General features: G+C 37.6%; 1 protein-coding gene across 1 annotated transcript in view; it reads right to left on the bottom strand.

Annotated features, from left to right (window-relative positions):
- LOC109621685 (scavenger receptor class B member 1) overlaps nucleotides 1-27,619 on the bottom strand; it is a 207,980-nt gene that overhangs the window by 78,339 nt on the left and 102,022 nt on the right. The window contains exon 2 of the mRNA XM_020075805.3: nucleotides 6,127-6,470. Coding sequence (XP_019931364.2) covers nucleotides 6,127-6,259 — 133 coding nt within the window. The 5' untranslated portion in view covers nucleotides 6,260-6,470. The remainder of the gene's footprint in view (nucleotides 1-6,126; nucleotides 6,471-27,619) is intronic.

Below are 27,619 nucleotides of genomic sequence, written 5' to 3'. Positions count from 1 at the left end.
CATGCATTCCTCCAGGAATGGGTTCAATTGCTTTTTTTATTACTACCTCCAAGTGTTCCCACAAAATTTCATCCAAAGATTCTAGGATTTCTCCAGGCATTTCTCCCGAAATAATTCCAAAACTACCTCCAACGATTCACACTAAAAATCCATAACTGACTTTTTAGGGGATTCCTGCCAGAATTCCTTGACGCATTTTTACAGGTTTATCCAAAAAAACCTCAAAAGAAATTCATGAAAAAAATATTGGGAGGAATCCTCGTAGAAATTTATATAAAAAAAAACTTTGAAAGTCACACAAAGACACATCTTCAATTCCTGATGAATTTTTAGAAGACTTCCTGGATGTATCGTCAAAAGAGTGCCTACGAGAATCCTTGAAAGAATTCCAGGAGAAATCTGAGAATGAAATTTTCGAGAAATCTCTGGAATAATATCTGTATAGATGATTGAAATTATTTCTGAAAGTAGCCTTGCAAGAAAACATGAAGCAATTATTGATGAAATATTTGAAAAAAAAAAAAACTCCTGGAGGAACCTTTCAAAAACTGTTCAAAAATCCTTGTAAGAAATTCTTGGAGAATTTTCTTGAAGAATCATTGAACTAATTTGAGCATGAGCATAGATGACCGTACAATTCGTATTTGCTACTCCGTGATTGACCAGAACAATCGAAATTGCACAAGGAACCAACAAACGGAGCTTGGGAGTAGATACCGCTCTCAATGTGCATTTTCGAGAATCCAAAGCATTTTTAGGTCAATAACGGCACCGACCACGTCCTTACGGTCATCGAGGAAGGGAAGGAATGGTAGTGTGACGTACGTTGCTACTAGAGACCGAGATCACCTCATCTTCTCCACGACTGTCACAGGAAGGAGTTTTTGTTAGTGGGTAGGGGGGCAGTCACATGATTTGGATTCACTTTGGTAAGTAATGCAATTCATGCAACCTTTATTTGAATCAAAACATTTTTTCGTTTTGACTAAAATATTACAAATGTCGACACCGAAGATGACGAACCATTGAAATTATTATGTGAGTGCAAAAACATGAAATAAAAATATTTATTATCAACAAAAATTGCTCTGGGAACTAGCGCCGAAACCGCTCCGACTGCACGCGAGTACGACGATGCACGTAACCAAATCGACGACGAAGACGTCATCCCGAATGAAAAAAGTGGCACTTCCACTTTGCCTCCCAAAACACACTCTGAATCATTGAAATTATTTCTTGATAAACCTTTTTTGGAGCATATAGAAAACAAAATCTGGAAGAATACTTGGCAAACACCTAGATAAATCAGCGGGGAAATTCTGGAGGATCCCTTATATCATAATTCTCAGAATTCTCAGAAGAATTACAAGGCAAGTTCAGAAAAATTCCTTAAAATAATTTTTGGGGGAATTCTTTGAAATATTAGCGAACGAGGGCTTGAGCGATTTCCTGGAGCAGACTTTGAAAGAATTCTTATAAAAATCTTTGAAGAATTTCTGGACAAAACTTCGAAAGAATTGCCGAACATTTGATGGACAGTTTTCTTTAGCAACCACTAGAAGAATTTTTGAAGTAATTCTAGGAAATTCTTGGAAGAATTCCAATAAATTTTTGAAAAATTCTCAATTTTTTTGGAGTACTCTTTGGGAAAATTATAGATGCAAGAATTGCTGGATAAGCCATTCTGCAGAAATTTTTGGAAGATTTTTATAAGGGATCCTTAAACGAATTTCTATTTATTTATTAATTTATTTATTTGTCGTCAATCAATGCGTAGGTCAATCCTTAAAAGAATTAATGGCAAAATTGGAAATCCTTAAAAGAATTCCTAGTGAAAATCTTTGGACAATCATCTGAAGACTGTGCTGAAACTTTTCTATAGAAATTCTCGGAAAAATTGTTAGAGGAATTTTTAGAAAAAAATCCTAGAAGAATTCTTAGAAAAAAATCAAAAGATTGCCAAACGCATGCAGTCATACTTTTTAACAGACATTCAGACATTTTTTTTTCAAAATAAAAAAAAATATATCCACTTTGGATTTCTCTACAAACTTCTCCAAGAATTGCTACAAGAATTTCTTCTAGCATTCCCAAAATAATTATTACAGGATTTCCTCCAGAAATCCCTCCAAGGATTCCTATAGGAAGTTCTTCTAGGATTTCCTCCAAGGAATCCTCCTGGAAATATTCCAACGATTTCTCCTAGGATACGCCCAATGACTTTTCCAAAAATCCTTCTCCAAGAAAATATTCCGGGGTTTCTACAGCTGGAAATTTATGCAGTATTCCATCTTTCTTTCATGCATTGCTTTAGAAAAATTACCATGAACTATATCAAGAATTTCTTTTCCAGCATTTTTTTTTTCCATGGACTCCTTCAGGAATGGTTTCAATTGCTTCTTTTAATGCCACCTCCAAGTGTTGCATCCACGGTTGCATCGGAAGTTTCTCCATGGAGCACTTCTAAGAATTCCCAGAATTTCTCCTGTGACTTCTGCAGAAAATCCTTGAAGAATTTCTGAAGAAATTCTTAAAAAATCCCAAAAAGAAATCCTTTGAAGAATTCTCGGAAGGTATTCTTATAGGAATTTTTGATAAATCTTCGAAAGAATTCCTAATACATCTTTGATTTCTTATGATTTTTTACAAGAATTCATGGATACTTTTACAAAAGAGTGTCCTTGTCAGCACTGTTTAGAGATTTTTTTAGTGGAATCATTGAAAAAAAAATCCTTATTTTATAAAGAAATATCTTTTCTGGAGTATATGTCGGAAGAATTTTTAGAGAAATCTATGTAATATTTTCTACAGAGATGCTTAAAATAATTCTTCAACAAATTTTGATAAATGCCTTCTAAAATCAGGGAATAAGTTTCTGGAAGTATCCTTATATTATTTTGCAGGAATTCTTGAAAAAATTACCAAGAAAGTGCTTGAAAGATTTTCGGGAAGAATTTCGGGGAAATCCTTCAATTATTTTTTTGGGGAAATTATTTGAAAACTTGCGCACGAGGACTTGGGCGACTTCGTGGAGCAGACCTGGGAAGAATTCCCAAAAAATTTTGAAAGAATTTCTTCTAAAACAATTCTGGAGCTCGATTTTAATAGGTCGTATGTACATTTGTCGAAATAAAATTCAATCAGTTTATTTTAGTTATTGTAGCAATAGGGAGATATTTTGGAGACTTTTAATGATGGAACGGAAAGCCTGTTTTGTGACGATTCTGCTGTATGTATCAACTTTGTTCAATTTCAACGGTTTTTGCTATAATAAGCGAATCCAACTGATCGAATTTTTAATCGACAAAAGCACATACGACCTTTTCAAATCGAGCTCCAGAATTGTCGATCTTTTGACTTATAGTTATTTGGAAACAACTAGAAGATTTTTTTTGCAGGAATTCCGGCCAAAAATCTTGGGAGAATTCCCGAATTCTTAAAGAATATCGGGGGAAATCTTTAGAAAGATTCCTAGAAGAAATTGAACTCCATGGAAGAGATCCTAGTGATTTTTTTGATTAATCTCCGGGAGATTTTTCTGAAAAAAAAAGATACCTAGGAAGAATCACAAAAGTGCCCCTCGAATGATTATCTTAGGAATCTTTTAAAGAATTTATGGTGAAATTCATGGAAGAATTCCTACATGAGTCCTTAGAAGAATTCTTCCAGGAGGAATTCGTAGACGAAACATTTATGGAAATTCTTGTAAAATCCTTGAAAGTAGCCCAGGAGGAGTTCTTAGGAGAACTTTGGAGAAATTTTTCGAAGAATAGTTAGAAAGGTATTTGGATTAATCTTCACACAGTCGCGCGGTTAAATTCTATGCTTTCTAGGCAGAATTCCTGGAAGAACCCTTGAAATGATTCCCGGATTCTTTGGATGTATCGCTGCAACGTGGAATTCAACAGACGCTAGCTTTGTATGAGAGAAATGTTTAAGGCTTAACAAATTATTACTGAGCGGGTGGAACAAGTTGGATCCAATCAAAAATTTTGAAACAATATCCTTGAACCCAATGAAAAAAAAAAGATCTATTCCGCATTGTATCATAGCTTCTTTCCAGCCGCTATCGAGACAGCATTTGATTTTAAAGGTGTGTGCTTTGCCAATTTATAAATAGCATATTAACATATCAAACGTGATGGATGTTTGACTTGACAGTATGGTCCCCTCAATCTCATAAGTATAAAAACCCGTTCCAATAGACAACGATTTGTACGTTGCGCATTTTCGATAGATGTTAACCGTGGACTGGTCAGGTTCGCCGAACTGTGTCGCCAATTTCAAAATTGTTATCCATCAGTCTGCCGAATCAGCAGGCCGAAAGTTCACTGAGCAAAAAAGATTATTGAATTTGGTATTTCCTGCTCCGATGATCAAGATAAAAAATATTACAGAATAATCGAGTTTCTGTCGGATCCTTTGATTCTGGTGAGGTACTGTGACATTTTCTAGACAAAATTAGATCACTTAGCGTCGAAAGAGGGAGTAAGCTGGTTTACTTCCTTGTCAGAAGTTCAGTTATCCAATTTTGGCTTACTCATGTACACGACTATGATTTCATTCTGCATCACTTATAAGCCAAACCATTTGAGAACCAGGAAGTATAGAATCGCATTTCCAGCGAGGTTAACAGTAAAACTGAATGGCGCTTATAAAAAAATTAGCACCTGTTCGAATCTCATCATCATGCGAGTAAACCTTCCTAAGTATAAAAACAATAAAAAAGTTCCCCATTCACCCAACAATTTTTATATCACAGTAGACAAATTTCCATATAAATCAAAACTGTCCACCTCGTCCTCCTCTTGCTTCCTCGACTACTGGTTACCACCGCACAGGTATGTGGAAGCCTGCGGTTCAATTCTGTGTATGGTTCTTTATGGCTACCGATCCGATGTACTACACCCTTAAATGAAACAACACAGCGCACGAGTAACTTTCACGCAGCGAGCAAAAACACAAAGGATTTTTCACTCATATTTGCGTACGACTGGATCAACACAAAAAATGTGCTGATCCGGTGTTACACAAATCTGTGTGAAAATTCTTTTGTCTTTTCGGTCACTGCGTGAAAGTTACTCGTTGCGCTGTGTACATCGAGTTCTGCGTGTAGCCGCCTAGTCAAACAGAGGAAGGGCTTAACCGCAAATTAATATCGTTCCTCCTTGCGTGTAGAGAGCTGCATACATCACCGATAATTCTATGGTGGGCGGTACCGCGGGTCGTAATTTACCAAGATAGCTGTTCGTTAGGTTCTTTAGCGAGATGATTCTCTGGTTGGTAGGTAATGCACTGGCTGGCTGAGTGCATAGGCGATCCTAGAGCGTCGTCGCTCTCACAGGCAGCACACGTTAACAAATTAACGTAAATGAACAAACAAAGTGTGTGGATAATATTATCAAGTGAAATTATTCCAAATGTTGAGCAGTAAATGCAACATTTATTTTGATGAAATTCCTAATAGCTTCTGTAGAAACTGTTCAATTAACGCATGCGTGAAACATTTCAGGTTTGCCTCTTAAAAACCCCCATTAGTAGTTACCAATACCAGCACTGTTGCTTCAGCTGCACATCTGCATCTTTTCCCTCACAGCCAGTGCAGTGATAAGACGCCACCAGAGGAAAATGCAGTTGGCAAGCAGGAGTACCTTTGTGGTTAACCGCACTGGACTACACACTACCACGTGCCTTGGTCGAACAACCCAGCCTGGTAGGATGAGAGCATCTACTGACGACAAGCTTCAGACTCAGTTCTATGATTAAGAAATTGAACTACATGTTGGATGGTAGGTACTCTCCCGGGTGGAGATCAGTTTCAATGTGAGAACAGGTAGGCCGCAGGATAGGGCAGTAGGGGCAGCTCTTGGTCGTAAATCAGAAAATGATTTACACATCAAGTGGCCGCACGGGTTGACGTTGATGTAATTGAGTCGAATGCTGTCCGTTTTTTTCCACACCTGGAACCTGAACGCTGATGATGAAGAGCTTGGGGACTGACATTTTTGGAGTGGCAGTGTGGGTTTTTCGAATTAGTTTGTTAATTTTTACGGGCGGTTGCGATCCTTGACTTTTTTTGTCATTTATGCTGATTTATGGTAATAATGGTCGGTATGGGGTACTCACTGTTATTGAATTTCGCTCCCTGCGATATAAGCATCGATAGCGGCGTAGCGCCACTGGGGCCCCGAGGTGGCAGGCCGAACAGCTGATTACTGGCATTTTGTCCTACTTTGAAATAGTTTTTGTGCAATCCCATCCCGTGGTGTGCTGCTGTCCTGAGAGCTTCGCGTCGGAGGGGGATCGTCGTCGTCGGTGGTCCCGGAGGGTCCTAGTATGGTGCGACGATATCGTTGGCGATTGTCGGAGGTCGTTGTCGCCGTCGTCGTCGTGTCGGCCCCGAGAGCCGAAACGGAAATGGTGGCTGAATCTCCGGATGGTGGATGGAAAAATTTTCTTATTGAAACAATCTGGAAATAGAGATGAAATGTTCATTATTAGTATTTTTTATTTTTTGCCTTTCTCGTACACCGAAGTGTACTGAAAGGCTATATGTTCACTCAAAAAACGAATTTTCGATAGAAGGCTCGGAGAGTCAAGTCACATTTACCAATCAACTCAGTTCGACGAATTGAGATTATGTGTGTATGTGTGTATGTATGTATGTCTGTGCGCAAAAAGAGTTCACTCACTTTTGAGGCACTTCCAACTGGCCGATTTTTCGAATTATAGCTCGAATCGAACCAGAATTTTACCGCATTATTTGCTATTTAAAATGGTCCGGATCGGTCAACGCGTTCCGAAGTTATGACCATTTCAGTGATCCGAACCAGCAACGGTATAACTGGTCGTATACAACACTGAACCAAGCCCCAGCATGCGATAAATCAAACTGAGGCGATTTTTGTTACCTTTAGCATGGTTGACGAATTTTGGGCAGAAATCAACACTGGAGACCTGAAATTCCACGATGTCGGCCTAAAATTCAAGATGGCAGCCGAATATTCAAGATGGCGGCTCCAAATTCAAGATTGCGGCTGTTAAAAAGAGTTTTAGGCTCTTAAACCATGCAACATGTGTATATTTGGTATGAGGAAGATTTCCGGAGTCCAAAAATGGCGACCACAATATCTACGATGACGGTCTAAAATCCAAGATGGCGGCTCCAAATTCAACAAGGCGGCTGTTTAATGGTGTTTTAGGCTCCATAACCATGCAATATGGGTATATTTGGTATGAAGAAGAAGTTTAGACTCCAAAAATGGCGTCCAGAATATCCAAGATGGTGGCTCCAAATTCAAGATGGCGCTTGTTTAATGGACTTTTAGGCTCTTCAACCATGCAATATGGGTATTTTTGGTATAGGGAAGTTATCTGGAGTCCAAAATTGACGAATAAAACATCCAAGATGGTGACCAAAATATCCAAGATGGCGTCTCAAAATTCGAGATGGCGACTTTTTAATGGAGTTTTAGGACCTAAACCATGCAATTTGGGTATATTTGGTATGGGGAAGAAGCAAGGGAAGAAATCTAGACTCAAAAAATGGCAACTAGAATATCCAAAATGGCGGTCGAATATCCAAGATGGCGGCTAAACATTCCAGATGGCGGCTGTTTAAAAGAGTTTTAGGCTCTAAAACCATTCAATATGGGTATATTTGATATTAAGAAGATGTCTGGAGTCCAAAAATGACGATTAAAATATCCAAGATGGCGACCAAAATATCAAAGATGGCGTCTCAAAATTTAAAATAGCGGCTCAAAATTCTAGATGGCGGCTGTTTTACGGAGATTTTGGCTCTAAAACCATTTAATATGGGTATATTTGGTATGGGGATGCAACCGGAGTTCAAAAATGGCGACCAGAATACAGTTTCTTACCGATTTTGGCAACACCCGTTTTTGGCAACATTATCTTACCAATTTTGGCAACAACCGTTTTTGGCATCAATTTTTCACCGATTTTGGCAACACCTATTTTCGACAACAATTTTTTCACCGATAAATGTATATTTTAGCCTTAGGCGGCGTCCGCAAATTACGTAACATTCTAGTGGAAAGGGGGATCATGGCCGAGCGTTACGGTCCATATAAAAATTTAGGGATTTTCATACAAAAAAGCTTTACGGAGGGGGAAGGTAGGGTCAAGGAATGTAGGTTTTAGCGTTACGTAAGGATGCTGCCTTACTTTTAAATAGGACCCTCCTCCTCCCTTCGGCACGAGCGATTGAGTAAAGAATGTTGAGTTTTGATCAGATTCCGATGACCGTGTGATTTTCATAGTTGATACATCTGTGTAAACAGTGTTGGTACATTTGTCTGAAAAAACCTGTTAAGCAGCTTTAGATCGAAATTCGTTGAAATTGTTGATCATATCGTGAGTTTCATTGTTTCATGTGAACCTATTGCAGACTGAATTACAAAATTGTTGTTGTTCACAGCAAAATCACGAAAAATTGCAAGCGTAGAGAAACAAATGCGAAACTCTCTCACCTTGAGCGATAAGGTTGCAGTTCTACAAGCAATAAGGGAGCATTCAACGCCAAAAGCTGAATTGGTAAGGCGATTCAATGTCCACCGGTGTACGATTCGAAAAATTGAAAAAATTCTGAATCAATTTTGGCAGCTGCAGCGAATAAAACTGGCCGAAACAGGAAACACTGGAAGTATGCGGCAAAAGGCAAGTATCGACAACTGGAGGAAGCATTGTTTTTCTGGTTTCTTAACCAACGGCGATTGCGTCTCAAGGTATCAACCATGATGCTCATCAGGAAGGCTAAAATATTTGCTCCTCAATTTGGTGTTCCGAATACCGTTCGCTTCTCCGAACACTGGTCCCACAATTTTAAGATTCGTTATGGAATACGAAAACTGAAGGTATGTGGTGAGTCGCTGTCTTGCGACGTTGACAGCATTGAATCGTTCCGTAAAAGGTTTTTTGCGAAATTTGACGACGGAAATGATTTATAATGCTGACGAATCGGCACTGTTTTTCAGAATGCTACCAGGAGAGAATTTGGTTGCACCACACGAAACAAGTGCCCAGGGTCATAAAGCCTCCAAATTGCGTGTTACGTTTATGCCATGCTGTAATGTTACAGGTAGTCATAAGTTACCCATGGTGGTTATTGGAAAATCGCGAAATCCAAGGGCAATGAAAAATGTTCGTGTACCAGTAACTTACTTGGCATCTAAAAACGCATGGATGACAAGAACCTTATTCAAAGAATGGTTCTTCAAGCACTTTGTCCCAGCTGTTAGGCGTTATGCAGCGAAACGTAACATCTCTCCAAGTGCCATATTGCTATTGGATAATTGTTCTGCACATCACTTCAATGATGAACTTGTAAGTGATGACGGGCTGATTAGGGTATTCTTCTTACCACCCAATGTTACCACAATAATCCAGCCAATGTATAAGAATGTTATTCAAAATGCCAAACTTCGCTATCGGGACAAATTATTGCTGGAGACAATGGGAATGGACCAGGACGATGATGCTGAAGAACGGCTGGCCAAAGTAAACATGAAGAACGTTTGCTTTTGGCTACACGAGGCTTGGGATGCTGTAGAAGCCAAAGTCATTCGTCAATCCTGGAGGAAGATTGGAATTATCGATGGAGACTTACTGATGCACAAAGATGATCTTCCGCTGGTCAAACTGTACAACATTCAAACAGAATGCGCTCCGGAAATAGTTCCTCATGATGTGGATCAGTGATACTCATGCAAAGTTTTGAGCGATGATGATGTGGTAAAGCTGGTTTTGCATGATGATGAGGATGATGAAGAAAATGTTTGGAATCTGGAATCTACAACTGAAGACCCCAAACCAAAGGAAGTTCAACAAAAAGTTGTAACGGATGATGGTGCCGTTAGCAACATCGAGACTGTAAATCACACACATTTAACTCTTTAAATCATTTTCTCTACCCCTTCATTACACTGTTGTAATGGAATTTCGAAAACAGAAATAGACGGATCGTCAAGTTTTGCAAAACCACCACTTTATGAAAATCGTAACGTAATTTATGAACGATACATTATGGGATTGATTTGTATCTTGTGAATCTTGTGAATATTTATAAACTTCTCCAAAATAACGCAAAAAATCATCAAGTTTTTCAAAACCACCATTTTACAAATCATAACGTAATATATGAACGTCACCTCAGGGAATAATGATAACTTTTGAATAGTCCATATTTATACAATAAGACAAAATAACGCATTAAAATGAAAAAAATATCACAAATTTTTTTTACCGATTTTGGCAACACCCCATTTTGGCAACACAAAATTCACCTCGTGTTGCCAAAATCGGTTAGAAACTGTATTCAAGATGGCGTCTCAAAATTCATGATTGTGGCTGTTTAATTGAGTTTTGGGATCTAAAACCATTCGATATGGGCATATCTGGTATGGGGAAGAAGTCTGGAGTCCAAAAATGGCGACCACGATTCCCAAGATGCTGGACTTAAATCCAAAATGGCGGCTCAAAGTTCAAGATTGCGGCTTTTTTTTTTTCAAGAGTTTGAGGCTCAAATATCAAGAGCCAGAAATACGCTATGATTTCTGGTGCCATGAAATGGATATCTGTTAAACGTATGAAAGTGCGATATTCATCATGTCACTTGAGTTTTGTTGAAATGGGTTTACGAAGACACGAAAAAGGCGCCATCAACGCTAGGTGGATTAATTGGGGTTTTTTAACTTAAGAATGTATCGTTGTATTTTTTATGTTACGTCAAATATTTAAAAATTTTTGATAAAAATCTTAACAGCATTCCTTGGTCTCGAGACCATGAAAACATGAAAAAAAAACTATTATTTTACATGCGCATGTCGCCTAAACACACTAAGAAGGTGCTTTTTTTCTTTTTTTTTTTCCTTGAAACATAAAACCTCCTTAGCCACTCAACCTTAAACTACCCTTGAAAGCCTCTCCTTAAACTTTTCATGAACTTTTATTCCTCCTTAATACATTTGTAGCTTACGTAGAATGACTAAAAACATTATCTTCATCAAAACATTCACCTTTTAGTCGGTTTAGTAATTTTTATAGCAAATCCAGGCTTGTGACTTTTCAAATTCCATGAATTTACAAAACAAAGTTATTGAAAGCTATTACGACTATTATTCGTTACGTCCGTCTGGATTTGCTCCAGAAAAATATCCTGGTATTACCGCTGGATTGCTTTTCGTGTTTTGTTTAAGAGTTTTTTCTGAGATTCCTCCAGTAGTTTTTTTAGGCATTTCTCCTAGATTCTTTTGGTGTGTATCCTGCAGTTCCTGTAGTTTTCCCAGGAATTCCTTTTGGAATTCCTGAAGGAGTCCTCCGAAAGATCCTTGTGAGATACTGCAAGGCGTACCCCCAGGAGTTCTTTCTGTTATTTATTTTTTCGAAATTCCTTCTGGGAATCCTGCAGATGATCTGTCTGAAGCTCTTCAAGGAGCTCTCTCGTGATTTCAACTGGATTTCATATTAGCATTCTTCCTGGAATTGTTTCTGGGAATATTTTTAGGAATTTCTTAAGAAATGTTTCCAGATATTTCTACTGTAATCTCAGCAAAAGGCTCCTTCCGATATTCGAAGCGTTTTCTCTGGGATTTCCCAAGGAGTTTTTTCAGGGAGGTTCTTTCACACTTGGAGATCCGTCTGGAATTCTTCCAGTTTTATCTTTTGGCAATCTTCCTGATCTTGTGTCGTTTTTCTGGAATTCCTTCTGAGATTACTAAGGATATTTCTTCAGCAATTTCTCCAAAAGTTTTATTCTGATATTTCTCAATGAATAATCTTAGATACCTCATTACTTCTATAATTCCTCCACAGATTTTGCGTGGGATTCGTCTGCAAAGTTCTACTCTTTTGAGAAATTTATTTTTCAAGAAAATCGTTTTGAACTTTCCACTAGAATTTCTTTTGGATTTTCTGAAATTACTTTACTTGTGCAGTGATTTCTCCAATGCATCCCAAGCTTCTTGATTCCATAAGTTACTTCTTGAAAAATATCAGGAGGCACAACTGAAAAAGTTACAGAAAGACTTCCAGGAGAAATCTCCAAAGGAACTTCATGTAGGATGGCAGAAATAATTCTTTGAAATACCTGGGGAGGAATTTCTTGAGAATCCCAAATATGAATCCCAGAATCTTAGGTAGGAATCCTAAAAACATTCCAGAAGAAACTCTAGAAGGCACAGGAAAGTTTAGAAAAATCCGTTACCATTTCGGGTACTTTTCCCTTTGATCCAACTACACAACAGTAAATTGAATAAAGTGATTAGAAAGAAGGAATATAGTGGTTTTGAGCTTCTGATCAGCGCGAAGATCCGACCCTGTAAAGAAGAGATTGGGAACCTCTGGTGGCCAGGTTTGTTAGGTCTCGTCTCCAACGAGCGTCTCGGGATGATATCCTTTGAGTTATAACAAATCTTGGAAGAACCTTCTGGAAGAATCCTAAGCTAAATATCTTGAGGAACACCAGAAGCAATTCCTGAAAAAAAAAACACACACACGTACAAAAAAATACAGGAGGAGCTCCAGACCAGACGTATCCCCAAAAGAAATGACTGAAAATCCTTCTGAAATTTTGTCAGAAATTCCTTCTCGTATACTTACAAAAGTTTCTTCTACGATCCATTCAGAAGGTCCTTTGAAATCATCAAATATTTCTCTCTGGGGTTTCTGAACGCCGTTCATCTGGAATTCCTAATATTCATTTATCTATTTGGATTAATCCCAGATATATTTTTTTGAAATTTGTAAATTTATTAGTGACATAACAATCTATCTAGTCAAGGAAAAAACAATAGATTGAAAGCTGGAAAAAATTTGGAAAACTATGACAGTACAGTATGGACATTCTGGATTTCCAGGAGGATTTCCAGGAGAAATCCCTGAATGAATTTCTTGAAGAATCCCTTAAGAAACTCCTTGAGGAGTTCGTGAAGAAGGTTCTGTATGAAACCCAAAAGAAATATCTGAGTTCCGGGAGAAACTACTGGAAAATATCCTGGTGAAAGATTCTATTGCTCTGTTTCATAAATTCATAAAATTTGACATGTCGCAAAAAATAAAAAATAAAAAAAACAGGACACTTCCCTGGGAAAAGGAGGCGGAAGTTTCTGGAATGCGGTCAATGTGACTAAAAATGCCCACAATGGCCACAACTGAACTTGTATCGTGAATTCATGATGTTTGGTATATCTAAGAGCATTTATCGGTAGAATGTAGCATACGTACCATAACCCAGGAAAATACGTGCCAAATGATAACCCGGAATGATTCCGGAACCTTGTGGTCAATGACATTTCTGTTTTAGATATAGAAATTAAGAAAATCGTTCCAGAAACAACGATGATATGAATTTTTAGTCATTTTACGTCAACCAAAATTGTATCAAGAAAGGGTAAAGGTAAACTACCCCTGAATCCAATGTTGTTCCCCTTTCTGGTGAAACTTCTTGTTACTTATGACTGCTTAAAGACCTTTTTTAATGAATTGGCTCATTTCCATACATATATAAAAACCACTACAGAGTACCAAAAGTCCAAAATATTAAAAAAAAAAGAAAAATAACAAACTTAAAACAGGCCAATTCCCGAAGTAGACGAATATGTGGCAGAACATATCCAACTTAATTTGTTAACGTCCAAGTTGTGTACCCATCAAAATCTGTCAAGTTTACTGCCACACCAAATAAAATAAACATGATTATAATTTCACGAAAGAAAAATAGAAAGCAGTTAAAGAAAATTCAATGTGGCTTTCTAACATCTGATAATTTTTTCAAGTTTCATTTCAGCACAACTTCTTCGCTATTATTACACTCTGATCCGTGTAGATACAAGGCAACTCAGAAAGAGTGAAAGAGTAGGAAGCCACTCATAAAGAATAGAAAAAGAACTGTCAGATTACATTACGGTTGAATAATATAAATGTCTGTCTATATGAAAAATCCTTTTATTTGAACTAATTCAAATGTTTTTAATTCAGTAAGTGATGTGAGTGTCTGGATTCGATTTCCGCTAGACCAGGATTTATTCGATAGTGAGAATTCATACATGACTTTTTATTGCTTTTTTTACTGAATTTTTGAAATTCTCCTGCTTTTTGCAGCATATTTTTCCATATTCAATACAAGGCTCTTTACAATACCGGAGAGTTCTCTTCCCCCACATGGAGTAATCCTCTCAGGAATCCTGGAAACATTATCTAGTGGAATCCAGTCTCAGGAAAAAGCCTGGGAGAAATCCATGGAGAAATATCGAAAGGATCACTGGAGGAATCTCTCAAAGAATTCCGGGGAAAATCTTAAAGTAATTCCGGAATTATCTCTGAGGGAATCTCGGGAGTAATCGGTAAATCAATGAAAATACCTGAAAGAGTGTAGGGAAGGAATTTCCAAAATGAAGAATCGAGGGGAAAGCTTTAGGAAGAATTCTGAAGGAATCCCTTCAGAAAACCCTGAAGCAGCAGAAAAGGAATCTTGGATAATCCATGACATAATTTCAAAATTAGTCTGTTGAAGAGGAATCCCGTGAGACATCCCCGAGTAGGAGGAAAAATCTAACGAATAGCATATTCAGTTATTACTGATTGAATTTCTGAAGAACAAAATCTGATATTGGTTTGGTTGATATAAGAGATAAAAGATCAGAAATAATAGCTCATTGAGATATTACAAGATCGAATCAATATCAGACAAGATTTGTTGACATTTTTCTAAAAAAAAATTGCCAACATCCAGCATCAAACCTACGATCTTAGGATTCACAGGCAGCGATGCTTACCACTCAACTGTAGCTCACTGTAGTAAATGTCATGGGAAAAGGAGCATGACGTTCTTCGTTTCCACAGCTCAGAAAGGGGCACATGGCATTTCGCTAACATTCAGCCAACTCTATGGGTGTATGGGTTCCATTTCGTGCAGAAGAGCTATATTAGATCTCATGTAGAAATTTTCAGATATTTCGACAAGAACAAAAACTGATATCATATCACTTTGAATTATTCGTGCGATATTCATTAAATTTTGAATAACACATCAAAACCACATCGAGCTATGACAGCAAATATTGTTCGATTTGAGATATGATTTAGATATTCTCGTCTACCCGGGTCTTCAGAATAATCTTGGATGAATCCCAGCAGGAATTCAGGAGAAAACATTTAAGCAATCATTGATGAAATTCCTGGAGGAAGACCAAATGGAAACCCTGAAAGAACCACGGAAGGAATGCAAAGGAAAGGAGGCCCTAAAGGAGTCTCTGACGAGATACTAGGAGAAATCCCTGAAGAAATTCAGGGAGGAATCCTCGAAAGAATTCGTGGATAAACATTTGAAGAATGTCAGGAGAAACCCCGCAGAAATTCTGGGATAAGTTCTTAATCGCGGGAGAAACTTACATGGTATGAAGCAAACCCTTCATGAACCTCGGGAGGAATAACAGAAAGCATGCCAGAAGAAATGCTCGGGGGAAATCAATCAAGGAAAAGTTTAAACGTTAGACCACATGATGGTTTCAATTCACTATGAGGCAGAATTGGTTACAAAAGTAAGAGTCCGGACGCACTGTGGTCTGTTTTTCTGCAGCAATGAGACAGCCCAGATAACCAGTCATCGTATAAGATGCTGCATAAGATGATAAAATGGAGGCCATATGCGTGCATGCCTCCATTTAGGCGCATGTAAATTGTACGCATATCGCCTCCACTTTAACATCCTATGCCACATCTTATACGATGACTGGTTGATTGGGAGAGTTTCTACTGTCGCCATGAGACTAATGTCGTTTTCATTTTTGATTCAGTTCCAACCTGGGTTGGAACTGGATCAGATCACAGTTTCAACCCCAACCCGACTTCGGTTTTGCTTGTATTAAAGTTTGTTTGACGTTGTTTGTTTACACATTTTCCGCCGATCCAGTTCCAACCCAGGTTCAAAAACGAATTCGACATAAGTTCCATACAAAAGCAAGACTGCGGTCATCCGGACGCGCTGTGGAATAAGGGTGCGGTCATCCAGACGCGCTGTGGACTGTTTCTACTGTCGCCATAAGACAGAATTTCTTAAGGTAAGGGTAGGGTCATCCGGACACACTGGGAACTATTTCTACTGTCACCATGAGACAAATTCCTTACAAAAGTAAGGATGCGGTCATCCGGACGCACTCTGAACATTTTTTGTTGTCGTCATGAGACAGAGTTTCTAACAAAAGTAAGGGTGAAGTCATCCGGACTTGCTGTGGACTGCTTCTACTGTCACCACAAGAAAGAATTGGATACAGTTTCTTACAAAGGTAAGGGTGCTATCATCCGCTGTGAACTGTTTCTACTGTCGCCATGAGAAAGAGTTTCTTACAAAAGTATGGGGTGCGGTCATCCAGATGCGCTGTGGAATGTGGAATGCTTTACTGTCGCCATGAGAAAGAATTTCTCATAAAAATAAGGGGTGTGGTCCACATTCCAGAAGAAGTCGGTGAAGGAATATCGGAAGGAATTAAAGGAAAAATCTCTAATGGAATCTAGAGAAGAGTCATTGAAAGACTCCCTCAATGAATCGTGGGGGAGATACCTAAATCAAACCCGAGTACAATCAATGAAGAAGCCCCGGAAGGTATCAATACAGGAACACTGCGAAGGTATTTTGGAAGAAATTCATGAAGGAATCTCGGGTGAAACCCCAGAATGCTGGAATGAATTCCGGGAGGACTCAATGATGTAATCTCGAGAGAAATCCCTCATGGAATGCCGGAAAATATCCCTGATGGAATCCCGGGAGAAGTGACTAAAGGAATTCCAGTGACAATCAATGAAAGATTCCCGGGAGGAATTTTTAATGGATTCGCAGAAAAAAAATCTGGAGGATCCTTGTCAAAGTTCTGGACGAACTCCTTGAAAAATAACTAAAGAAAACCCAGGAAGGATTAGTGAAAGAATCCTACAAAGAATCCCGAAGGGAATGTTAGAGGACATCGCTGAAAGTATCCCGGAAAAAAAAAATGCCATAAGAAAATCGTATCCTCCAGAGTCTCTTTCTGTGATTTCTGCAGTGTGTTCTCCAAAGACTCGGTGCGAAATGTCCCGTAGATTTTCTTCAGGGATTCTCCCAGGATTGTCTCCGGTGATTCTTCCAATCTCCCAGAAATTGCAGAATAAATTTCTTCAATTATACTTTTCCTATGGAAATCTGCCAGAATTACCCTTCGAACTCCACTGGAATTTTCTACCAAAGTCTAATTTTAAAATAAGAATATATTAAGTCAGTATCCGTCGTGACATTGAAAAGCCACCAACTCGTTTCTCGTTGATAACGGATGACTCAAAAATATAAACAAACACCCCCTCGAAGTCGTTGACATTCGGTTCATCTTTTCGGCCACGACCCTGAGAATATACGGACGAAGACGAAATCAGTTAGGAAAGTTGTATCGCCACACCACACCGTGGGATGCCTCGATCACCGCTGAACCCGCCGTGCAGCATCTTCTCATCTTTCTCTCCCTTGGTTGGTTGCTTGGACGATGATGCAGCGACACAAGCTGCATGGAATCACGTTCCGCCGATTATGCGGTTGACTCAGCCCGTCGCGTTGTCGTCCGGATGCATTCACATAATAAACCGGTACAAACATTGGGTGAACTTGGTCGGATAGTTCGCGTCGCGCCGAAACCTGAACCGCGCATCGCCGCCGTGGCGAAGAAAAAAGCTGACCTTGTGCCTACTCCTCGCGCATCGTGAGGAGGATGCTCGAGCTGCGGTGGTGGTGGCCAGCCAACAAAACGGCTTGCACATATGGGTATTGGGGTATGTTTGCAGCCAGTCAGCGCCAAAGAAGTCCGGTCGGTGTGCAGCGCAAAGGTGCGAACCGTCGCCCCATAACTGGGCAATAAACGAAATGTTTGCAAAGCATACTTATAGGAGGTGTACCTTCTGCTACAGCAAGCCTACAACAGCAATGACCCATGGGATTGAAGAGGCGTGCGAAACTGAAGTGTCACTCGCGAACGGATCGGGCTGTCAAGAGCGGAGCAAATCAATTAAAGTGGCGAAGAAGTCGTTGCGGTTCGCTGTCAAAGCTGTGATGTGTGTACGACGTACGTGCATGGATTGTTTTACAAATGTTTTTAAATGATAATGAGTTTTCATTGTTTACCAATTGGATGTGGCTTTATAAATTTCATTAGTAACGCTCGAGATTTCAAGTATCTTGTTTCATTTACATATTTTACGATTTTTAAATGTCATAAACGTTAAGACTGACGAGAAAATCAAAAACTTCAACAGGTAGAGCCATATTATTAGATATACATGACTTGAAAATTTATTCTGCGTTTTGACATTCTTCTAGACTGAACTCCTTAATATTTTCATAGGAAAATTTTTTGAAGGAATTTTTGGAAGAATTTTTGAAGAATCCTTGGATTGAATCCTAAAGAAATCGATGGGAAAGTTTCTGATGGAATCCTTGTTCCTGAAAGAATCCTTAAAATTATTTCCGGAATAAATCATTGGAAGAATGCACGAAGGAGTTTTTGGAAGAAGATCCGTAGGAACCCTCATCATAATTAATGATTTACATTTACATTAATATTACATTTACGGAAAGTTTATGGAGCAATTCCTTCAACAAAAAATCCACGGAAAATCTCAAAAGAAATACCTGATAAAAGCCTTAGAGGGAATTTTTGGACGAGTTCCCGATATAGTATTTGAAGGATTTCTACAGCAGTCGTTGGAGGAAATCTCAAAAGAATCTTCGGAGGAACTCCCAAACATCTGTGGAACATTTTTTGGAGCAGCCTTAGGAAGAATTCCGAAAAAAAATCTTTGGTGGAGTTCTTGAAAGACTGCGTGGAAGAAATTCTGAAAAAAAAACATTGAAAATATAAGGTAAGTTAAGCAGGAGTTTTTAAAAGAATCCTTGAAATTGATATCAGAATGAATCTTTGATTAAATTCGCGAGAAGGAAGTTCATTAGAAACTTTGGAAATTTTTTCTGAAAAGCTATTGGAGTAAAATTGGAGACAAACCTGAATTTTCAAATTTTCGAAAAAATATTTTTGAGAAGGTTATTTTATAAGCTTCAATCGCTAAAATTTTTGGAATGCACTTTTTTTTCGGTTTTGAGTTATGGCCAAGTTTGTTGAAAAATATCCAAATGTGCCATAAAAGCCTTTTCTTTGAAAAATCATAACTTAAGAACGAAACATCGTACAAACAAAGTTTTTTGATGAAAATGAAAGCAAATTTTCTCAGGAATCCAAAAAAAATATGAAGTGGAAAAAGTTTTTCACAAAATTTCCCACCGTTGAGAAAATTTATAAAAAAGCCGGAAAAACTATGTTCGAAAATTTTCAATAAAATATTTTTGAGAAGGTAATTGCATAAGCTTTGAAAATTTTTGAGGAAATATTTTTCCACTTCATATATTTTTTGAATTCCTGAGAAAATTTTCTTTCGTTTTCATTAAAGTCGGGTGCCTGAAACTTTTGCCAGTCTTGGTAAGGTGGTACGAACTACCAACCAAGCCGATCTGTTTAAAAGCACAGGTCGCACGGCAGAAGTTTCACGCATTCGATGTATTCGTTCAATACATGGCCTACTTGCCTAATTTCACCTTCTATAAATTTTCACACTTGTTCGCTACCTAGCGAATTCTATCATATCTATCATTTCATTATCCACTTTGATCTCTACTCCCTTATACTATGAGTAGAAAGAGACCGATATAGCCACAAAAATCATCAAGTTAATAATAGAATACGGTCGATAAACAAGAATATGGTTTTCATTAAAAAACTTTGTTTCTACGATGCTTCGTTCTTCAGTTATGATTTTTTAAAGTCAGTAGTGTCAGGGGAAAACAAAAAATTACCACCTGAGTTTTTCGGGAAAACAGGCCTGAGTTTTTCCCATTTTTTTTGTTCATATATCCATGAGCCCTGCCTATGGAAAAAGTTTCATGAAAATCTGAGACCCTTCGGCCCAATTTGTACGATAATTAAAAAAATGCCCAAAACAATCATTGGAGGAATTCATTAAAATCTTTGCATACATTTTCGGACCAGACCTAAAAAAAAATCCAGAAAAAAAATCTTTGGAGGATTTTTCGAAGTTATTCTTGGAGAAATTTCTGAAAGATAGCTTTAAAGAATAAATTAAGAAATTCCTTGAGGAGTTTCTGACGTAGTTATTTGAGAAATTCTCAATAAAATCCTTGGAGGAAATTATAAATTAATTCTTGAAAAAACAAATTTGTGAAGGAATCCTTGGAGAAATTTCCACAGGAATTCTTGAAAGATTCACTAGGCGAGTCATTTAAGGATTTTCCATAAGAATCCTTGAAAAAAATTCTAAATAAATGTTTAAGGCAATTCCAGAAGAAAAATCTGTGAAGAAATGCTAGAAGTAAACCTTAACGACAGCCTAAGAGTGAATCCTTGGAGGTATTTCTGAAATAATGCTTGACAGTAATGTCCTTGGAGGAATTTTCGAAAGAATCTTAGGAGGAATTCATTAAAATTCTTTAGAAAAAAAAAATTGGAGCATCCCTAGGAATAATTCCGAACAAAACTGTGAAAAAATGGAGAAGTACTGAAGAGAAGAAAAAAAAAGAACGAATCTTTGAGAGGAATTTCTGAAAGGAAGAATTAGTTAGAAAAAAAAATATTGTAATTTTTAAAGGCATCTCCTAAATAAATCTTGACAGATTGACTCATCGAAGGAGTTTCTAGAGAAAACCTTCAACCCTAGTCTTGCATTATGACCCAGACAGGCACGTTGAGTGTACTCTACGTCAACGAGGTGCGCGTCAGATAATGCTCGAAGAAGGATAAACAATTTCAAAATAAATTATTGAGCAATTTCTAAAGGAACTCTTGGAGGAATCTCTGCAACAATACTTGGAAGAATTCAGGATGGGTTCCTGGAGAATTACCTTAAGGAATCCTTGTAGGAATATCTCAAACAATAATAGAAGGAATTCCTGAATAAGTTTTTGAAGAAATTCTCGAAGAAATTAGTGTAGGAGCTCCAACAAGGGCTCCGGTGGCATTCCTAAAGGATCCATTGGAAGAATTTTTGAAGGAATTCCTCCATAAGTTTTTGGAGGATTTCCAGAGAGAAACCTTGCAGCAGATTATGAAGGAAAACAAAATAATACTTAAAAGCATTACTAAGCTGATCTTTGGAGGATTTAAAAAAAAATATTCCTATAGAAACCTTTAGAAGGAGTCCATAACGAATATATGAAGTATTGCCTGAAAAAAATTTTTGGAAGAATTCCTGAAGGAATTCTTAGAAGAGTTCCTGCAAGAACCCTTGAAGCAATTCCTGAATGATTCCGTGGATGAATTCCTGAGAGAATTCTTGGAGAACTTTCTAAAAATATCATTGGAGAAGTTGATGGAGCAATCAATCATTGGAGAAATTTCTATAGAAATCTTTGGACGAGCTTATGAAAGTGTTTTTTTTTTGTGAAATTAGTAGTAAATTAGTGAAATCTTTGGTGGAATTTTTGGAAAATTGGAGAATTAACTAAAATTCCTGAATTTCTAAAAAAAATCCTGAAAAATTGAGAATGCAGTTAATCCTGTTAGAATTCAAGAAGGAATTTTAGAATGAACTTTTGTTGAAATTTTTGGAATCTTTGAGAAATTGGTGAATATTTGGAGGAATTTTTGAAGGAATCATTGATAGAACTTCTCTTTATATTCTGAGAGAATCTGCTGTAAGGATCCTTAGAGAAATAAAAAAAATGTTTGAAGGATTTGTTGTAGAACTCCTTGGAGGAATTCTCATAAAAACACTTATGGAATTCCCTAAAGAATCCTGAAACAAAAAACCCTGATTGAATTCATGCAGTAAATCCTGTTGAACCTAGGAAGCAATTCCGGCATGAATCTTTGAAGGATTTTTGTAGATATATGGAGCAGATACTGAATAAATCCTGGTTGGTATTATTGAAGGAATATCCAGGAATTTTCAAAACATCTTTGGAGAAATTCATGGACGACTCCTTAGAGAAATTTCCGCAAAACGTTAGAGAAATATCTCGGAGAATCCTTGATTTTGAAAATATGGGAATATATTTTTCCTAATTTTTACGGCTCTTTCACTCTTTATTAAGCAGCTCCAACGCCTTTTGCGTCTACTGTCCTACGCTTGTATTTTTTTTAAATACATTGTACGTTCATGACAGTGTGTAGTTTTTTCAAATGAAACGCAGTACAGTAGATGCTAAAGACGTTTAAGCTGCTTAAGAAAGGCTGAAGGAGCCGTAAAATTTGAGAAAAAAAGTATTCTTGTAAATCACTTGGAGAGATTTCTGAATATATTTCCGAAAAAAATATCTGAAGGAATTTCAAGACGATTTCTTGAGAGAATTTTTCGAGGAATTACATATGAACTTGTTGGGGAAAATTGTTAAGAATTCCTTGAAGAAATCCCTGAAAAAATTTTTTGAGGAATTTTGATGGAACCTTCTGTTGAATGCCTTGAAATTTCTGCTGAATACCTTGACAAAATCCTCGGATAAAAATTTGAAGGAATCCTTGGAGCAATTCCTAAAGGAATCAAAGGAGAAATTCCTGAAGAAATAAATTGTGTAATACCTGAAGAAATCCTTAGAGGATTCTATAAGCAAATAATTTTTGAACAAATTCTTTAGAGTATTCCTAAAGGAACCATTGTAGGAATCCTTCGAAGAAATTCTGGAGAAATCTATGAAAATTTTTACGGAGGTGTTCGTGAAGCAGCCCTAGTCGAAATCCCAGAAGCGTGTTAGAATCCTGGAAGGAATTCCGGAATGAAACTTCTTTGGAATTTTTGGTTACTTGGAGAAATGTTCGAAGGTATTTTTTTATTATGCTTCAAACAAAAATTTGGAGGAATTTTCAAAAAATCTATGGAGAAATTCCTGAACGAATCTTTTGAGAAATGTCAGCGAAAATCCTTGATAAACCTCTGAGGAAATCTTTGGTGGAATCCTAGGAGAACATTTTCAAAGGAATTCTTGGATAAATACCTGATTGAATACTTGGAAAAATATTTCAAAGGATCCATGGGAATATGTTGTATTCTTGAAGAAATCGCTTGGATATTTCTGAAGAATCTGAATATAATTTGAAGGAATTCTTGAGAGTATTCTTGGAAGAATTCCAGATGGGTTCGTCGGAAGAGTATGTTCAGAGCTCCTTGGAAAAATCCCTTAAAGAATCTCTGCTGAAATTCAAAAGGGATTTTGGGAAAAAATCTGTAGAAATTCTTTAAAAAAATTCTAATGTTTATAGTAGACCTTGCAGAAATCCCTAAAGGAATCCATGGAGAAATTCATGCAAGAATCAATTAAGAATGTCCTGAAGGACTCCTTGCAGAATTTTCTAAACGACACTTTAAATAATTTTTGAACAAATGCTTGGGGGTATTCCTGTACGAATCACTGCAGTACGAATGCAGTACAAATCACTGCACTGGAGGAATTCGTCATAGAAATTCTGGAGAAATCCATAAAAATTTAACGGAGGATTTCGGAAGCAACCCTTGGCAAAAACTTAAAGAAATATTTGGAGGAATTTCAAAAAAAAAAAAAATGAAAAATTCCTGAACGAATTCTTGGAGAAATGTCAGCAAAATCTTTGAAAAAATCCGGAGGAATCCTAGGATAAAATTTTTCAAGGATTTCTTGTATAAACACTTCCATGGGAATATACTTTTTAAGTATTCATGAATTAGTCGCTTGGAGAGATTTTTGAAGATATTTCTCCAAGAATATCCAAAGGAAGTCTTAGACGAATTCTTGAGAGAATCCTTTGAGGAATTCCAGATGGATTCATCAGAGAAATTAGTTCAGTGCTCCTTGAAGAAATCCCTGAAAGAATTTCTGTAGGAATTCTTAAAGAATCTTGGGGAAAATTTCCTAAAATTATCCTGGATCGATTTAAAAAAAAACTTAAAAAAATCCCTAATGAAGAAATACCTGAAGTTAGCAATTGAGGAATTCCTGAAGGAACCTTTGCTGGATTTTATTGGCGAAAATTTTTTGAACAAATTCTTGGAAGTATTCGTAAACGAATCGTTGGAGGAATTCGTCAAAAATATGCTCAAAGTCAAAATCCATGAAAAATTTAACGGAGGAATTTGTGAACCCCCAGAAGTGTGTAAGAATCCTGGAAGGAATTCCGGAATGAAACTTCGTAGGAATTTTTAGATACTGGGAGAAATCATTGATGGTATTTTTGTCTTATTCATAGAGAAATATCTGGAGGATTTTCTAGAAACCTTTGGTAAAATTCCAGAACGAATCCTTGGAGAAATGTCAGCAAAAAACTTTGATAAACTTCTGAGGAAACCCTTCGGAGGAATCCCAGGAGAATATTTTCGAAGGAATTCTTGGATAAATACTTGGGAAAATATTTCAAAGGATCCGTGGGAATATATATTAAAAGTACTCTTGAATAAATTTCATGGAGAGATTTTTGAAGATATTTCTGATGGAATATCTGAAAGAATTCTTAAACGAATTATTGAGTGAATTCTTGGGGGAATTCTCTATGGATTCATCGGAGAAATTGGTTCAGAGCTCCTTGGAAAAATTTCTGAAAACAAAAATTTATGCAGGAATTCTAAAGGAATCTTGGGGAATATTTCTTGAAAAAATCCTGGGTCGTATTGTTGAAGTAATCCTTGAAGAAATCCTTAAAGGAATCAATGGAGAACTTCCTGAAGGAATTAATTGAGGAATTCCTAAAGAAATCCTTGCAGGATTTTATCACCGATACTTTGAATAATTTTAGAACAATTTCTTGGGAGTATTCGTTTATCATTGGAGGAATTCGTCGAAGAAATTCTGGAGAAATCCAAGAAAAAATCAACGGAGGAATTTGTGAAGCATCACTTGGCGAAATCCCAGAAGAATACGTGAAGGTATTTCGTAAGGAATTTTGGCAGAATTTCCTGATGCAATCTTTGTAGGAATTCCTGAAGAAATCCTTGGAAAAAATTCTAAAGAAATCCTTGGACAAATTCCTAAAAGAATCCTTGAAGTAATTGCCGACGGAATATTTGGAGCATTTCTAGTAGGAATCATTGGAGCCCCTTTTGAAGAAATTCTTGGAGGAATTCCTTAAGGAGTCCTTGTAGAGAGTTCTGAAGAGATCCTTGAAAGAGTTACTGAAGGAATACCTTAAGGAAGTCCAAGCATAATTCCTGGAGGAGTTCCAGGCGAAATCTCTTTTAGGATTCTGGGAGAAAGTCCGCTAGAGAAATTTGGGAGAATTTCCAGTATTTCAATCCTAGTTTAAATAAAAAAAATTGGCGTCCACACCATTTAATGGAAACAATCCTAGAAGTACAATGTTCACTTATAGTTTGACGTACTTGCTGACGATAAGCTTCGATCAATTGATGTACCATGCACCACAGTTTTCACAATCTCAGACATTCATATTTCGTTCCCTTAATCAGTCATATTTTATCATGCAAAATTCCCAACCTTAACCATCGGCACCGCTCACAAGGCTCGCCACATAGTTGACACCCGTGTGATAAGTACCGTGTGCTGGCTTGGCTGGCTGCCATCGAAGCTGCCCTCAGCACGCCCTGTCAGACCCGGCACCGCTATGGCTTAATTCCTTCTTTTTACATTCCTCCGCTGCGTAGCAGCTTCCCCCTTTCTCCTTCAATTTCTCCGTCCATCCTCCGCTTCGTGAACCGTTGCTCGCTCGATCGATACCTACCACCAGTGAACCAGTCAGTCAGTGACATACCGCAAGTCAAGATAAATTGGCAAAGGTCAGGCGGCCGAGCTCAGAAATTGATACGATAAGACACCATGTATATGTGACTCGTTGTTAACAGACCAAGAGAAAAGCCACGCATGGGAAGGGTAGACGGGTTCATAAAAGAATTATTTAATATGCAGGTTCTGTCTCAATTAAAGTGAACAGAAAAAAAAGTAAACTATTATAGGAAGTAGAAAAATAAATGAATCAAAGGAGAAAAAAAAGAAAAAAAAAGAAAAAAAGTAAAAATAAACACAAAAGGAAAAAAAGGAAAAAAAAAAACAAAATAGAAAAAAAAGATGCATAAAATATAGAATATTTCAAATTTAAATTAAAGTTGACCCAGAATTTTTGTATTCGCCTTCCTTACCATAAAAATACTTTAGTCAGCGATCAACATACTGAAAACCGTGAATCAGCCTATTGCTCATGTAGTTTATAGATGCGTACGGAAATTGAGGGGGACCGCGCACTGAGCTGGGACCGGTTTCGCTTACATCACTGACTGCTGGCTGGCTTCAGATCGCGATCGGACATCTCGCGTGCCTTGTCTTCTCTTGTACCAACCTGAATGTAAGGTAGGTTCGTTTATTTAAATAGTCGGCGGCGTGAACTTCAACTCTTTCGCGCTCCCTTGGCTCGGCAGGGAATGCGTTAATAACTGTCGGCGAAAATATTTTATTGAAATTTTTGCTGCGCTTGTTGGACCACTCTGTCACCGCTCGTTGGATCTCCCGTCTCTTGATGGGCGTATCGGCATAATGAGTGCCGGGAGAGTTCAGCAGTAGGACTGGAAAGTTGAACTTGACTGTGCAGCCTGTTGAGCATTCTCACCCATTTTGAGAATAATTGGGTTAAGGTGAAAGTTACAGTGGTTTTATTGTAAAGTTGTGGGAGCAATGTCAGAATTATCGTGTTCAATGGGAGAGATCGGTGAAGTACTAGATTTGTAGTAATGAGCTGAATTTTAGTATGGTGAGAAGGTCAATTCTCCGTTTCTGAAATGAAATGGTGCAAACAGCGTGGGTATTATGACTCCTTGCCTAATTTGATGCTGTGTGAGCAAAACTTTGTGCAACAGTGTTGTCGTTTTCTCAATTTCTAGCAACATAAACAACATAGTTATCCAAAGTTTTGCTCAAACAGCCTCAAATTAGGTAAAGAATCATAATACTCACGCTTTTTGTACCATTTCATTGCAGAAACAGAGAATTGACCTTCTCACCATACTAAAATCCAGCTCATTACTACAAATCTAGTACTTCACCGAACGTGCCCCATTAACAGAACGTGGAAACGTTTGGCACTGAGCTCCAGGCAGACAATCGAGTGAAAGGAAAGCGGAGTTCTACCCGAAGTCAAACCGGTTCGAATGAAAAAAAAAAAAAAAACTTTTGACAATTCTTAATAAATGTTTTCAATTTCTTCGGGCGCACATAAACGGAGTATTTAGAGCACAACCATAAGAACGCGTTCATTGAATTTCGCAAAAAGCCCAAGTCAAGTGGGCTTAAGCTTTTGCGGCTAGAGCTACCGGTTGGCGTTTACCATTCATTCATTGACTGCGCTGCCGGTGCTGTGGAAGCATACATAGTTTCAGCAAATAATAAATAGCTTTCTGCACACCCAACAAGATCGTCACACCTGGCTCGGTCAGACCAGCCATTTGAGGGCTGATGGCGATGGTGCCACACGATCACTGCAGCAGAATAAGCTGAGTGATTAAACTTTTAAGAAATTTTACTTGTTTCATAAACTAAATGCACTGTGTCATAAAACATTGAAAACACAAAATGCAATCAAATGTAAGTTCAAAAAATCAAGTTTTTGAA

The sequence above is a fragment of the Aedes albopictus genome, chromosome 2 (genome assembly GCF_035046485.1).
Source record: "Aedes albopictus strain Foshan chromosome 2, AalbF5, whole genome shotgun sequence".
NCBI lineage: Eukaryota > Metazoa > Arthropoda > Insecta > Diptera > Culicidae > Aedes > Aedes albopictus.
The sequence above is the reverse complement of the archived record's forward strand: the minus strand, read 5'-3'. Positions and strand labels throughout refer to the sequence as shown.